Here is a 16,396-nt window from a genome sequence, read left to right as displayed (position 1 = left end):
ACAAGCTGGTACATCGTGTAACGAAGCTTACACCTGCAAGAGACCGTTGGCCACGCGACAGTTTTGAGTATTCATTCATTTTGAGCATTTTGAGTATTCTCTAATGGTGTTGCAAGCATTTCTTGACAGCTATCATCACGCCCCCCCCCCCCCCCCCCCACACACACACACACACACACTTACACACGCACACACGTACCACTTTTATTTGGGAATTATTTTGGGAGGAATGAAACAACTTATGACAGTCGCTCGTCTGGACTAAGAACGACTTGGGGGAAGGCGTCCTGTAACATTAAAGGGTAACGCAAGCAACCTGGGAGAACGCAGCGATCGACAGGAGCGCAAAATGGCGGCGCGAGCCCTTATAGTACTGGTAAGGCCGGCCAAAACGTAGATGTCTCACACACTGTGTCGTTCGCGTCATTGCATATGAGCACTTCCGTGAGCGTATATTTTCCAGCCATCCACCGGCGTATTTACCCGACCACAATTAACGCTGTCGATTGTTCGTTCAAACCTGGAATAACTGTCTGGTTGGTTTCTTGGGGTCTAACGTCCCAAAGCTACTCAGGCTATGGCAGAGGCCGTAGTGAGGGGCTCCGGAAATCTCGACCACTTAGGGTTCTTTGACGTGCACTGACGTCGAACAGCACACGGGCCTCTAGAACTTCCCCTCCATCGAAATTCGGCGGCCGCGGCAGGGATCGAACCCGCGTCTTTCGGATCAGTAGACGAGCGCCGTAACCAATGAGCCACCACTGCGGGGCTGAATGACTGTATGAAAATAACGGCAACGGAGTGTGAGGTGACACACCTGCAATTGAAGAATGCACAGTTCTGATGGGGTAACTCATTAAAAGTTCCACAAAAGCAGCAAGTCCACTAAATTCCTAGTGAATCTATGAAAATTATGGGTACAATGGCCAAATTCGTAACGGCGATGGAATATCTGAGCCTCTGAGAACGACACTTCCGAGCTTCGGAAGTATTAAATTTTTTTCCGCGAACATTTGGCGACTGCTTGTGCGTTCTTTCCCTGCATATATGACCTTCACGGCTTCCTTCGAGGGCAACTTTGAAGGGTGCTTTTTGACTCATCGGGCAAAACGCAGCACGGCGGGGAAAATGGGTGTAAGGCAAAGTACTTCCCAGCTTGCTTTTACGCATTGTCCCTAATAATTTCGGTTTTCATCTATAGCAATCGCAGACCTGAGTGAGATTAGTTTACACCGCCCCCCCCCCCCCCCCCCCCCCTCCCTCGCAACCGCTCTAGGCATATTATGCCGATTCGCACCGCGCTCAGAGTACTTCTTCGAAAAATATCCTTACACTTTCAGTTTCGCCTATATTTTCCTTCCTACTTTTTGTACCATCGAGGCGAAACAGCGCGCTAAGTGTTCTTAGATCTTGCTACACAGACCTGTGGCACGTTCAGCAGAGCTTCCTGCTTACTTCAATAAAACTGTCTGGTGCGTTAGCATTGCTAAGCACGAAATATTTTGAGAAAGAACAGTTTCTTGCTGGTGGACGCCACCGCCACGTACCTGAAAGCATGACTGAGGTTTCCACTTACCCAGGGAGCCAGTTATGCGCGCGTCTTCATCTTTTTCATCGTCGATGCCAGTTCACCCAATGTACGCCGGCGATCTATACTCTAGTGCCGCGTCTGTGTAGAAATGTTATCAAGGCCAACGCTTATTGCGTTATAGCGGCATTTTGCTGCCACAGTGTTAGTAAAGATCAGGTTCTTCTATCTTCCTCGCACCAGGGGTGCCCCGCAAGAGACGGTTTATCTAACTCAAAGACTGAAGCTTATTTCTTCGCACCAGCGGTGCCCCGTCAGAGACGGTCTTGTGATGAGTTGAGATGCAGGGAAGAAAAAGGCAATAACTGAAGATTTATATACAAATATACACAGAATATACAAGTTAGATGCAACGGCAAAAAGACAAACAACAACAACAAAAGGCGGAACTGGCTAATACTAGGGGAGGCCCCTACTCGGCGTTGCCGAAGATGCGTAGCATCTCACCTTAGCGCAGAACCCCGCTTCCAGCTCCGGGGCCCGGTTTTAAAGCCCTAAAGGCCCGGCCTACATTTCGTGTCTTCCAATCATGTTACAGTGTTCACATGATTTGTTCATCGAGAGCCTGGCCAGCCCTCCAGCTCCCGTAAGGTGAAGAACCCTCTCCACCACAAAATAAAAACAAACACAAATACACGTTCGTGCCAGCACGTGCGCGAATCGGTACCGCGGGGCGGGTGGACACCCGTAATTCCCGGCGCGTTCGCGAGCGGCCGCGTTCCAAGAAAGGAGACGCTCCGCTTTGAGTGCCCCCAGCCGCGTTCCAATGACCCCCGCGAACGCTACCGATACCTTACACGCCCTTCCCAAGATTCTACAAAGGGCTCAAATGGCACTTTTAGAATTACAAACAAAAGGGATCGGTGTCTGACACGAAACTACCCTTCGGGTGACATAACATAAACAAAACGTACACATTCAAATGCGCGTTTCACACCTGTAAAACCAGCACATTCACCGAAGTCCAAGCTGTCGCGCTGCGACCAGTTGCACCAACAAAACCAAAAACAACACTGTACACGGGCACCAACACAACATTACTCAAAATGCACACTTAAATACACACAGTGGCATGCCTGCCGTGCGCCGTCACACAGCGTCCAAGTTGGTGCGTTGCACCCAGTTCACCAGCATGCACACCCGCGTCCTGCTCGACACACACACACCGACACTCGCAACTGGAGCGTTCAGTAGCACTGATACGGGCCACGTGAGCCTCCTTGGTCGCACCGAGCGTCCCTGTGTGCGTTCGAGCCACCACGCGTCTCAACACTAAGAACGCCTAAACGGTAACTCACTCATTAGGCTGGTGCCACAACGGGGCGTGAACTGGAAAGACGGTGCCCTCCAGGATCAAAAACGTCCTGGTCATCGATAGGTGAAAATCTCTGACCATGCGGCGCACTTGAGAGCACTCTCTCTCCGGCGCACCAGTACGACACGCGTGGTGCGTAAAGAGCATAGCCCCTGGCCCGTCCAAATATAGCAGTACAGTCAGTCTCGCTACACTTGATATGCCGACCTCTAGCACGGAACATACTGTTCCTCGCATCGACTTTCAGCGTGAAAGCCATGCACCTGCCTCTCTCTACTTTGCCTCTCTTCGAGCCATTTGCCCCGTTCCTGCTCGGGCAAACACTGGAATTGCCGCAACCTCCTTGATCGGCGCTTGCCGGCTTCGTGGCATCTTCTAACTCTGAGGCTGCATGAGACCCCTCGCAGTGAATTGACCCTAATTTGCCTTGTGGCAAGTCGCCACTCATTTCCGGGTCCTCAAATGACCTGGCCGGACACACGTCGGGTGCGTTCGACAATTGCGCGGCGTTCTGCCCGGTCGGCCCAGCAGGCTCACCTCCGCTCTCTGCCTCGGACGAAGGGCTCTTGCCACCAGTAACGCTACGGGGCACTTTATGCCCTATGCCCGACACAGTGCGCGGTTGCGGCAACGCTAGGCTTTCTGCTGTCATTAGCTCCGTGTCAGAGATCACAATCTCATTCATAGAGCCTGCAGGAATTAGATCACTCTCCTGCTTGGTTTCGGACAATTTGGTCTCGACTGGCCCTAGACCATCAGAATTAGGCTGCTCTTTTTCTTTGCTAGCCGCCCGCAGTGGCGAAGCTGTGATCTCTTCAGAAATCTCGTTTTCGCTTTCTGCGGCATTTCCCAACAAAGAGGCGTCCGCGCATATCGGCTGATTGCCTAGAGCGACCTGACTGCTCTTTCCTCCACCTGTGCTTGAGCAGCATAAGTCTCTGTCTTCCAGCACAGGCGGCCTCACCTCTCGGGGCTCGGAGCAGTTCTCCCTGGCTGATTCACTGGCTCTTCTGCTCTCCTTGATCTTAGAGATCTCGAGCTCTACCTGCTGGCGTCTTGCTTCTATAACTTTCAAGACATACTTTACATCCTGAGGTTCTTCCTCGCGAAGCAGCGCCTTTCCGCCATTCACTTTCGCGAGTTGAGCCTGAAGGTCCGCTAAGCGCGCCTTCGCTAACTCAACCTGGTACCTCACATCGAGTGAGGGCCGGCATGGATAGCCCTCCATACCGCCGTCTGTACTCCTCAACTGTCCAACCGGCTCGAACACATGCACAGGGACGCTAACAATGCGACGAAGAAAACTCACAGTTTCGATGCGTCGATCCGCATTGCCAACTCCTTGGCGTCGCAGTCCACCGCCACTTTCACCGGACGCTGCGATGAGCTGTCGCACGCCGCTGGTCCGCCGCCGGTGACCGTCGAGTTCTCGACGCGCTGCTTTCCTTCACCGGACGCAGTATCGCGTCGCTGGACTACTGCCGTGGTCCTTGCGTCCTTGCCGCTGTCTCTCCGCAGGTCCTTTCTCGAACGCTGCTGTACCGTCGCCTTTCTCCCTGCCTTGTCTTCTTCCTGCGCCGTCTTCCGATGGACGCAGGATCCTGTCGACTGCGCCAGTAAAGATCAGGTTCTTCTATCTTCCTCGCACCAGGGGTGCCCCGCCAGAGACGGTTTATCTAACTCGAAGACTGAAGCTTATTTCTTGGCACCAGCGGTGCCCCGTCAGAGACGGTCTTGTGATCAGTTGAGATGCAGGGATGAAAAAGGCAATAACTGAAGATTTATATACAAATATACACAGAATATACAAGTTAGATGCAACGGAAAAAAGACAAACAACAACAAAAGGCGGAACTGGCTAATACTAGGGGAGGCCCCTACTCGGCGTTGCCGAAGATGCGTCGCATCTCACCTTAGCGCAGAACCCCGCTTCCAGCTCCGGGGCCCGGTTTTAAAGCCCTAAAGGCCCGGCCTACATTTCGTGTCTTCCAATCATGTTACAGTGTTCACATGATTTGTTCATCGAGAGCCTGGCCAGCCCTCCAGCTCCCGTAAGGTGAAGAACCCTCTCCACCACAAAATAAAAACAAACACAAATACACGTTCGTGCCAGCACGTGCGCGAATCGGTACCGCGGGGCGGGTGGACACCCGTACTTCCCGGCGCGTTCGCGAGCGGCCGCGTTCCAAGAAAGGAGACGCTCCGCTTTGAGTGCCCCCAGCCGCGTTCCAATGACCCCCGCGAACGCTACCGATACCTTACAGTGTTGTCCACGCCAACGCATGCAGCGCATATTTCTGTCACTAGCGCCACATAGCTAAAAGCGTGAATAATAGTTTGATAGTTGTATTATTTGATGATGGCGTTCGATGCGCAGCGCGAGTATGTGTTGCAGTTTAACTCTGTTCGGCTGCGGCCTTAACCTACCGCTCTCGAGCATGGGTAAGCAAGCTGACCTGTTCGCGCCGACGTGGGTTGGAACCTCAGTCGCAGGTATTTGTTTGATTTATTTATTTATTTCAATTGGTACAGACCCACAAACATCGCGAGATCTTGCTCGGAGTTTACCCATCAGAATATCCCAAACCAGCGCACGCATAAGAGCCACGCATTTCCACCCATGCAATGTCACGCCTGCACTTAGGCGGACGACGCTTATTCGCCTCGTGTCCTTTTGAGGAGTGGTTACCGGCCCGGCCACACCAACACAAGGAGAAAATTGATCCGACGTACGCGGTGCGCAGATCAACGACAGTAGCGCGTGCTTGGGCTCCGACCGCGACAGAAATCAGTTTTGCCGCAACGACCTGGATGCCAACCTGATGCTCCAGATCTTCGCCCTGGACGAACAAGACGAGTTCTGCCTGTCGCAAGTCTGGACTAGCCGTGACTTGGGGGAAGGCACCCTGGGTCTCGCCTACTTGGGCTATCCAAGTGGTAAGGCGTCTTATAACGTATGCATGGCTCTGGAGACAGTTCCTAAAAAGGTTACAAACTAGCTAAGCAGTGCCGCCAAAAAGTCTGAAAAAGAAAACGTGGCCACTTGTAATTCACTTTCGTTTGTTGTTCTACCCGCTGGAATATTTCCTCTTTCTTTGGAATTTCTTGTACTAACGGCAACGACAATTATCTCACTACAATGCTTGCACCATTATAAAGTGGCGGTGTAGGCGTCGTTAACATTTCTTGTTTTTTAGATCTGACATGCCGGTGATAGCGACATCTATCGCTCTGCATATATTCGAATGGAAAAAGATGCCTGCATAGGCGAAAACGGTGTGTGTGTCTGGGGAGGGGGGGGGGGGGGGGTGAACTTGAAAGGCGAGCATAGGCAGAAAGGATAAGGGAAAGGTGGCATTCCTCAGAGCTTGTTGCTGCTTAATTCTCTAAGGGTGTTTTTTCTGGCAAGGCTCGCAAGCAACACTCGAGTCCATCCCGCGATTTGCTCGTAAAGGGGAAGCTACGAGCGTGAGACGGCAGCTTTCCTAATTTAGCTGTTCTCCGGAGCTCATGAATCCGGCACGAAAGTCTGGAAACCGTCGTTTTGGTCCCGTGAAGTCCATTTCACTGTAGATCAAGAGCGAAACTGAGTCTAGATTTAAACAGTTCCTTAGAAACCTGGAAACCTGCAAAATTAAGAGTGCACTCATAAGTGCCACTGCGGTTTTTACCTTTTGCTACTGTTGCTTGTATTCTATTCGAGGCAATAGCTATTCCTTGCAATTCCACGGATCATGGCGACTAATCACGCGCCGTTATTTTCTTCTTCTGCGTAGAAATATCGAAATACATTTTTCTGACGCGGAAACTTTCACAGGTGCCGGTGATCAAATTTAAGCTCAGGGCCTCGTCTTTTGAACCAATTATCTCGCCAACGCTAGTCTTTTAAATCTCCAACGCAACAAGCGGTAGGCACAAGCGCATGTCCCTCTGACTGCGTGCAGATAAACTCGGTGGCGCTTGCGAGAAATACCGGGCTGTGAACACACGCGAGGGCATCCGGCACCTGGCTCTCAACACGGGCGTAGTGACCTTCCTCTTGCACGGCGCACCGGTAGCCTTGGCCGTGAGCGAGGTCACTGTTGCGCACGAGATCGGACACAGCTTTGGAGCCATGGTGAGTAGTACTCAGCAGCTTATCGCGCAATGCTTCAGCCTCGTACCAGCGCTACCTTACCACTCCAGTTGCAGCTTCATGACGCTAACTGTATGAGGCAGCCACTTTCTCCTTCCGGACTAAAAGCCATCTCCGCCGCCGTTGCCTTTAGTCAGCAAAAATAACCTCCTCCCTCTCCTCCTACCGCTCAAACCGCATGTCCAGTTGCCCCAGATCCAGAAGGGAGCGTTGGCTTAGTGACTTTGGTGTTCGGTCGTTGAGCTCATCGACGTGAAATTGCATCCTTGCCGCATTTCGAAGCAGGCGAAATGCAGTTTGTTGTTCGCAATATCAGTGCAAATTGCGAAATACACTTTATATAAAGAACTCTAGATGGTGGAAATTAATTCTCAGCCTTTCAATACGGCTGCCCGTGTGTATCTTCAGCGACGCGGAACTGCATCCCTGCTGCATTTCGAAGCAGACGAAATGCAACTTGTTCTTCGCAATGTCAGTGCACATTGCGAAATCCATTTATATAAAGAACTCCAGGTAGCAGCTAGCCCTTTTGTAGCTTCGAGATATACTATAGCATCAAAGACTAGCGGTCGGTTAGTCCGTGATCCCTAGAGCGTATCACCGTAGCTGAAGGCGACGCTAGTAGTGCTAAGCATCTCCGCTCAAGGGGACACGATCGGGTTGGCTTACAAGTATCGTGCATCATTCTCACATCGTTTCTATTTCATAAGATTCCAGTCTAAGACCTCCCAGGTGTTTCCACAGGTGTCTGCGGCTACAGAGGCTTGGCTGCATGCCTAACAACCACGACGGCGCTATTACGGAAACCTCCTTACCGAGGCTAAATGCAGTTCTGGCGGCCGCTCTCGCAGCACGACGAGACGAATGAATGCGCCCCTGGCGGAGCCAACGGCAATTACATCATGTACCCGCGGGCCACGACCGGCCTGGAACCGTTCAATAGGCGATTCTCCCCGTGCAGTATACGGGACATCAGCGCGCTCCTCACAGCCATTCTGGACAAAGAGTTCAACAAGGCCAACTGCTTTCTGGGTACGTTCCCCCAAACGCCGCTGCTCGGTGCCACTCTCCCAAAATGGAAGGACCTGCTTCATTGCCAAGTGAACTCACGTCTTCCTATGTTCTCTGTTTTAGCGCGCCGGTGCGATACTCGTAGCTGCAGCTTTGAGCAAAACCAGGGGCACAGGCTCAAGAATAACACGAGCGCTCGTGTTACGTTGTCTAGTTATGTCAAACAGAGAACAGCTAACCTTGGTTCTTCGTGACTCAATTTCCAAGACGTGACTTCACGCATATTTAACTGCAATAGTTTAACAGGTGAATACGGCTACTCCTGACACTCAGCGGGCTGTGTTAGCCTCGGTAGGTAGATTGCCCCCCTGAAAAGGCATCACGGAAGTTCCCAGTGGCAATGCCGTCTGGTCCCTCTGTTCGTGCGCGTGGTCTGTGTGTGTTCTGACGATGCTGCGGCTTATCGCGTGGTGTTGCTTCGCAGTGAGCCGGGAGGCCTACTGCGGCAACAACGTGCGCGAGGAAAAAGAGGAGTGCGACTGCGGCTACAAAGAGAGGGATTGCCGCGACCGGTGCTGCTATTCGAGAGAGAAAGGCGGAGACAAGCTGCGTTGCAAGCTGCGCCCTGGCAAACAGTGCAGGCGAGTATGCTTTTGTGGAAGGAGGATCAGATAAGCAGCCGCCAGTGCGTTTTGACACTGAACACGCACACACGCTCAGGTCTTCCGTTCATGGGACAGCGACCAGCACTACGTTCTCAACACTATAATTTCGGAATTCATGTTTCTCTGCATGCGCCTAAACAGCTCAGTCATCCAGTGCTCTTCTGTAATATTGAGGGAGATCTTTGTTTGTAAATTTGTGATATGTGGTGCTACATTCTATTCACTTTATTGCTTCGTCACATTTCATGAATGTATGGGTTGTAACACTTTGCAATGCGTGCTCTTATGTTGTTGGTCGTGAATTGCAACAAAGCTTTATCGTCGCGTATAGGTATATGAATTTAGGACACATATTATTACACGTTTAGGAGCATGGGGTTCCCTTTACATCTTTCTTCGCTTCACACTGAAATACATTTTTCGCACTGTTATTTTCTCTTGGCAAACAACCTGAAACCAAACATCTGTACTATATCGAGAGGAATGAGCCCTCGTGCAGCTGGCGGCCACGTTCCGACGTGCAGCAAAGGCACCTGGTATTTTGAGAGGGTGTGCCTCTAAAGAAGCGACATTTGACTCCAGCTGCTTAAGTTTAATTTATTTAAAACATACTGTAGTCATTGAAAGCTAAGCAGGACGGCAATACAGGTGAAAAGAAATGCAATTCAGTGCCACCATGAGTAACCAAAAGATCGTGTAAAGCAAACAGCAATTCACTGGCAACACAAGATATATGCGAAAAAAAAAAGAAATCAGCTAACAGCAAAGAATAAAAATTGGCAGTGGTTTAGCTCTGGTTAAACCTGGGGGATTGCGAAAGCAACGAGCAGAGAGAGAGAGGCGATGGAGAGCGCGCGGCGGCGGCCCCGGCACGCTAGGTATGCGCCGCTACTGCGCATTCACAACTGGCGAGCGCGGCGGCGGCACCCGCGCAGCGACGTCGGCAGTGCGCCAGCTGTGCGCCATCCTCGCGCACGCGCAGTATGGCCTTGCGTCAGCTCCGTGAAATGGCTCCGCGACTAGCGTAGTGTTTCTTTCGCAACAAAAATTCAACACAGGGCTTTTCATACACATTCTACAATAATCGTTCATCGTCAGCGGAAAAGAAATTTAATGGAAGTGCATTCTACTGGTAGATAGTGGGTGTAAGAAAAGTTATTTAAACTGTTTGAACAGACAGACGATTGCAAAGATGGGAGTGCTGAGTTTGGAAACCCACACGTGTCCCGGTGAACAGTAGTTGGCGATTGCGGTGCAGAGATAGAAACCGCAGTCTGGCTAGCATTTTTCTGCTGTCTAATGTCAAAAAGTTGCTTGCATCTATGAAAGGCGATGGTGAGCCTAACCTGCGATAGGCCCTGAATATAAAACGAACTGTTTTGGCCGCACCATTTATAGTTCATTCACCACTCTTTCTTTCAATTACGGGTCCTATGCACCGCAATCACATTCCAGCTTAGGTCTTGTATTTTACCCAAGCAGCTTAACATGTAAAAGAGCTGTCTTCCATAACTAGAAAACCTAGTTTTCTATAGACTGATCCAAAGATTTTGCTGATGTGGCTTGTCCAGTTCGAGTGAGCAGTGAAGGTGACATCTGCTTGGTTTGGTTTATTGGGGTTTAACGTCCCGAAGCAACTCAGGCTATGAGGGACGCCGTAGTGAAGGGCTCAGGAAATTTGGACCACCTGGGGTTTTTTAACGCGCACTGACATCGCACAGCACACGGGCCTCTAGAATTTCGCCTTCATCGAAATTCAGACGCCGCGGCCGGGATCGAACCCGCGTCTTTTGGGTCAGCAGCCGTGTTCATATTCATCGCTCTCGATTGTTGGACATTAATTCCTTTTGTCTGTGCGGAAATGAGTACGAGTTAGCTGTGCGGGCTCCACGTGCCGAATTCATCACCTGTCGCGACATCCCGCTTCGCTGGCGCTTCTTCCCTGTGCTCGGCCCAAGCATGCAGCGCAGCCAAAATGCATTGATATGAGAGAGAAGCATTCTATGACAACCTGTGAAAACCTACTGTAACAACACTTTCAGCAATGATGTGCTCCGGGCTTTCTCTCCGCCGCAGTAAAAAACATCTAGTCTGGCATGTCCAGCTATCAGGGCGTCAAGAGTCTTACTAAATATTTCTTCCCGCTTCTTTTTGCCATTCTTTCCCTTAACATGCACAGCCCGTCTGCCGGTAGCTGCTGCACGGACGACTGCAAACTTCACAGCACTACTCATCGATGCGCTGCCGAGACCGAATGCGCCCATGAATCCTTCTGCGAATATCCTTTTCCACGTTCTGCGAGCTTGTTAGGTTTCCATCATGAGTGTGCCTCTGTTTTCTCAACATTCTTCATCTCCAGTACCAAATGCCCCAAATGCGTCAGCACGCATGGTGACCAATTTCTGCGTGATATAACTAAAGTCGTACTTCACGGGTCAACAGTAGCGGCATCGAAAGCTGTGTACAACGCAATGCAGGCTTTTTCTAATTCACCGACGGAATAGCTGAATATATTTGTCGAAGCACTGCAGTTTGGCAAAGCCGACTAATTACTCTAAGTGCAATTTTGCCAGGAACTCGCCAGTTGCGAAAACAACTGCGTGCTATTTCAATCAATTTTTGCAACCTATATGCAGGAACAACCTCAATTTCACCGTGATACCAAAGCAGTTCATTGCCTAATAGATGTCAAATATGTTTGATGCATCATTACTTTAGAGACAAGAATAAATGGTGCGAGTGGTTGAGGCGACTTGTTTAGCTGAAGCCTAAACTGAGCGCTTTAGTTAAGCGTTTCAGGAATATAGTAAAATAGTCTTTTGGATGGACAAATATGCGGATACTAAGTTATATCCTTAACTTCACAAGCATGCTTAGCTAATTCTGAGCTAACAAATTTATATCGCAGGACATGTTGAAGAAATTAGGGGGATACACAAGCTCCACCTGTAACGGTATGAAGCGATAACGTCAATGGCTCCCTCCAGTGGTTTCACCTCACACGCAGTCAATGGTCGTTGTTCACATTCCCTCCTTTAACACACCACAGTTACCACGTTCTTGTCTGCACCATTTGACAGCACATTTTACGCACATAATGGTTTTTCTATAGAAACGAATCGATTAGTACTCACTGCACTACGCACACAATCACACAGCCACAAAGAAGCGTTCCACTTGCGCGCTCGTTTCGCACACAGAAAACTTTACACTACCTGGCCATTTGTTGGTGGTAGAGGTAGCACTGTACATCAGATTGCCTGGTTTTACTACTGCATGCAGGTGCCGCTAAACCATTTAAATAAAAACGATGTGAAATGCCAACATCCACTTTGCTACTCGTTCCGTAATTAAACCTTCTCTAGTTACACACATACTCATTAGCAAACACTATTAAATGCGACTTTACGTGAAAGACCACCCCGCATACCCCGCTTGTACCTGAACAGTACAATCCCGCCGGTGTGGCCTAGTCGGTAATGTCCTTGCCTGGCTACCCAAGGGTCGCAAATTCGAATCGCGACTGAAATTTATAGAGTTCAAAAAAACAACAACAGCGAAGCTGTTTAAGCCGGAGGTTGTTCCGTTAGTGTGCGCAGCGGTGGCTGTATTCGCAGCAATGAGGTCACCCACGGACACCTGACGCCCCCTGTCGGAGCGGACGACAACTAATACAAAAAAAAAACAGACGCTCTTGGGGGGGGGGGGGGGGGGGCGTTGCGTAACCACGTGGTATAATAAAAGGAGCTGGCACTCGACCACAGAGCGACCGTGTCTCCGACGAAGATAGATGGGCCGCGGAAAAAGAATTTCTCTCCCGAAAAAGAGGAAGCACGGTGCGAAAGCCGACGTGCCGCTGCTCAAAAACGGAAGCGACGACTTCGGTCCGGTCCCGAATATCGTGCTGCTGAGCATGAGTCAAGTTGTCAGCGAGTGCTAACAAAGGATTCGAGTTCCGAGTCCGCGTTACCCAGCGAAGCATGTGCGCAAACAGTTGTGTCAACATCGGGATGTCAGTGAGTGGAAGACGATTTGAGTTCCGAGCCCGTGTTACCGAGCGAAGCCTGTGTACATACTGATAACTGAGTGTTCGTTTATCTTGGGGAAGAAGGGCGGGGGGGGGGGGGGGGGGGGTTCTACAGACGGCAACCGATAGAGATGAAGTATATAATCAAGGTTAACTTAGTCGAACCAAACTCAAACAACATCGCTGTGTCATCAGTCTTACACGAGAGTGTTACCTGACCTACGATTTTTTTTTACCTTGAAACAAATTACTTTACAAAGTTAAGTCATTTGGGACATGCACCAGCCTTTAATTCAAAATACAAGTGGTCGAGGAAGTCCAAAACTGCGCACAAGTGCGAAGAAAGGGCGTAAAGAAACGAACAGTACAGTCACTGTTTCTCTGACGTGGCCCCAGGAAGGTACCAAATAACCGAATATAGCTTGAATTTGGGGGGGGGGGGGGGGGGGGGGGACTGTTTTCCTTTTCACGCAGTACGCCAGAACACAGCACTGACAGGCGGTCACACGGTGAAGTTCACATATGCAACGGCTGATATCATGCTTTGCTTACACAAAATAAAGCCCAGTGTAGCTTTAGAACGTCATTCTTGCGGGTTAGTTGTTAATCGTCGAGGAAGGTTAGGAACTGCGCAAAAGTACGAAGACAGGAGGTAAACAAAGGGGGAAGGATAGAAAAGTAGTGAAAGGAGGGAGAAAATGATGCCGTACTGGTGCCCTCCGGACTATTTTCGATCACCTGGGGATCTTTGACGTGCCCTGACATCGCAGAGCACGCGGGCGCCTTTGCATTTCGCCTCCATCGAAACGCGGCCGCCGCGGCCGAGTTCGAACCCGGAAACTCCGGCTCGGTAGCCAAGCGCCCTAGCCAGTGAGATGCGCTGCGGGTAACAACCTACTTAAAAGTCCTGTTTTAAATTATTTTGACTCCAGACATCCACGCATGGCAGGATATAGCCAGAGCAGCCGTAGGTTCAGTGGGTGATGAAGGTAGAAGTTTTGGCCTGGTGGTCGTGACAGGCGCACTAGTGCAATAACTGGGCACCATCTGGAACAGGCGTTGTACTACAGAGACCTACAAAGTCGGTATAATCGTGGATTCAAATACATGGGCACAGTTGGCGCAAGTTTAATGTCCGAGTGGCCTTAATATCTCCAATACTCGACAGTTGGCACAAATACTTTCGCGCACAGTAAAGATACTCACGATACACAACAGAGCAGCAAACACGCACAAAATGGACACTAGACAAAACAAGCGCTCAACTGAAATTTATTCAGGGAAGGCAAGAATATATAAATCACGAATCTTACGCACAAGAAACAAACAAAAACAGATACACGACATGCAAGGCGCGAACTATATGTGCACGTGCCCAACAACAACAAAAAAAAAAGTATAGCCACCCGATTTCAACCACACCCTACAGGACATTGTTAATTTATTCAGAGAATGTGTGCGGGTGTTGAACTTCACCTATGAGATACCGATCGATGGCAGGATCCAATTTTTGGGCTTCTGGTTGCGCGTTCTTCCTGATAACTTGTGCCGACAGTATCGCCCACGAACTGAGCACGCTATAATTATTAGACTTCAATTCTGGTCTCTCAAAGCTAGTAAAGGATGGTATTGTGGTGTTGTTTGCATCCGGTCAGCCGTTTACAAGTCCTGCGCCCACCTGATCATTGATAGCTTGTCTAAGCAATTGGCTAGGCTGAAAAAAAGTAAGTACCCGGATCACCTTATAACCAGAGCGTGTCGAAAGGTAATGAAATTGGTGAAAGGCAGTGACTACAGTGAGGGGGCCCGTCACTTTAAAATCTAGGCTACAGTGAGGGGGCCCGTCACTTTAAGATCTAGGCTACAGTGAGGGGACCCGTCACTTTAAAATCTAGGCTACAGTGAGGGGGCCCGTCACTTTAAAATCTGCGCTACAGTGAGGGGAACCAACGACTGCCGTGACGCGAGACGCTGCTTGCACTGTACGTTGTCAACGGCTCAACGCAGTCCCCCTTGCCTTGTTCTTTGCGTGAGCCTGCCGCGGTGGCTCAGTGGTTATGGTGCTCAGCTGCTGACCCGAAATACGCGGGTTCGCTGACCGCGAAAAGCGCGGGTTCGAACCCGGCCGCGGCAGTTGCATTTCGATGGAAGCGAATTGTACTGCGATGTCGGGGCACGTTAAAGAACCCCAGGTGGTCGAAATTCCGGAGCCCTCCACTACGGCGTCTCTCGTAGCCTGAATCGCTTTGGGACGTTAAACTCCACAAAACCAAATCTTTGTATGAGCGCTGATTGCTTTGTAGCCGTTGCGCTAATTGGCGCACTATATAGTAATTTTATTGTCTTATTTTGGCGTTGTTCTACCGAGATGTTTGGCTTTTCAAGGAAAGCAGCCCCTCCTTTAACTGAACTAGTCCTGCATATGTTTCATCAGCATGGCCTTTGCAGTGGCTACTCAGCTTCAAGGAAGGCAGTGATTAGCCTTCGGCATGTTGCAAGTGAAATAGCTGAAGGCCGGTGTCCAACCACGCGATGTAAATGGCAGCTTTACATTTCCAATGGCTGAACTTCATTATGTGCAGTCATGGTATTGGAAGACACTGTCCTGTAGAATTCCTGCCAACTTGTCTTGATACTGGGTACGATTCAGACCTACTCGTGCTTTTTGGGCGACTGCATTGCAACAGCCTGCAGATAGACGAGTTAGGCAGATGTGATCTCCCACGACTATGCATACCATTGTGAATCCTTTGAGCAAGTTTGTAATGAACATGCAATTTTAGTCTACTTACTGACAGTCAGGCTTTCCTGCATCATAGCTAAATAGGTTTAGCGCATAAGATTGTATACAATCTGACAGAAACATGCACGACAAGAAGTTTCACATAATTCCGGGCAGTGGAACAAATTTTTATTTCCATGGACTGGATTTGCATATGTGTAAGTGGCAGCATACCGCATTAAAGCCGAAAGCACAGACGTTCTTATAAGTGGCACATAACAAGTACAACAGCACAGCAATGGTGTCAAGTTGGTCGTAACAAGACATGGTCCAATAAATTATTGGAGCACAATTATGCACAATTTGTACAGTCAAGCAACGACAGCATGCGCAGTTTTGACAAATTGGAAAGAAAAAGACTTGAAACAAATGAAGCACAATCTGTTCAGACAAGCAATGATAACGCACAGTAAAAGCGACCATAGCACGCGAGGAACTACTACACGCAAGATGAATGCTAACAAGAAAGCTGCATCACCTTGCTAGCCTATGCATAATGCTTGCTCTAATTAATATGACTGCCCCTGCATGTACTACACAGCTACTAGTATCGCCCACCATCGATGCCCTGTGGACTTCAATATTTGCACGCACAGTATACAGGTTCAGACAATACTGGTAGCTGAAAGAACACTCCGGCGCCGGGAAAGCAGTGAAAACACTACACAAATAGTACTTGCATGCTACCAAAGAGGGGTTATTTGCATTCTGTAACAACTCTCGTTACAAACCTGGTCACCACCACTACAAACGCTATCATCAGTAACAGATCCAATAGTCTTGGCACCAGAATTCTCTTGAATCAGCAGCTTGTCAACAGTGGTCGCTCTCGCTGAATATTCTACATGTCTGAAATGGTTTCACCTGTTTAGC

General features: G+C 49.7%; 1 protein-coding gene across 1 annotated transcript in view; it reads left to right on the top strand.

The window, feature by feature from the left end:
- Nucleotides 1-16,396, top strand: part of LOC149339856 (disintegrin and metalloproteinase domain-containing protein 10-like) — a 51,474-nt gene that overhangs the window by 22,168 nt on the left and 12,910 nt on the right. Inside the window, exons 7-11 of the mRNA XM_089551009.1 lie at nucleotides 5,648-5,840; nucleotides 6,848-7,020; nucleotides 7,890-8,070; nucleotides 8,534-8,690; nucleotides 10,894-10,992. Coding sequence (XP_089407135.1) covers nucleotides 5,648-5,840; nucleotides 6,848-7,020; nucleotides 7,890-8,070; nucleotides 8,534-8,690; nucleotides 10,894-10,992 — 803 coding nt within the window. The remainder of the gene's footprint in view (nucleotides 1-5,647; nucleotides 5,841-6,847; nucleotides 7,021-7,889; nucleotides 8,071-8,533; nucleotides 8,691-10,893; nucleotides 10,993-16,396) is intronic.

Source organism: Amblyomma mixtum, chromosome 6 (assembly GCF_055824585.1).
Source record: "Amblyomma mixtum isolate Tamu chromosome 6, ASM5582458v1, whole genome shotgun sequence".
In the NCBI taxonomy this organism is placed as follows: Eukaryota; Metazoa; Arthropoda; class Arachnida; order Ixodida; family Ixodidae; genus Amblyomma; species Amblyomma mixtum.
Note: the sequence above shows the minus strand (reverse complement) of the source record. Positions and strands in the feature narration are given on the sequence as shown.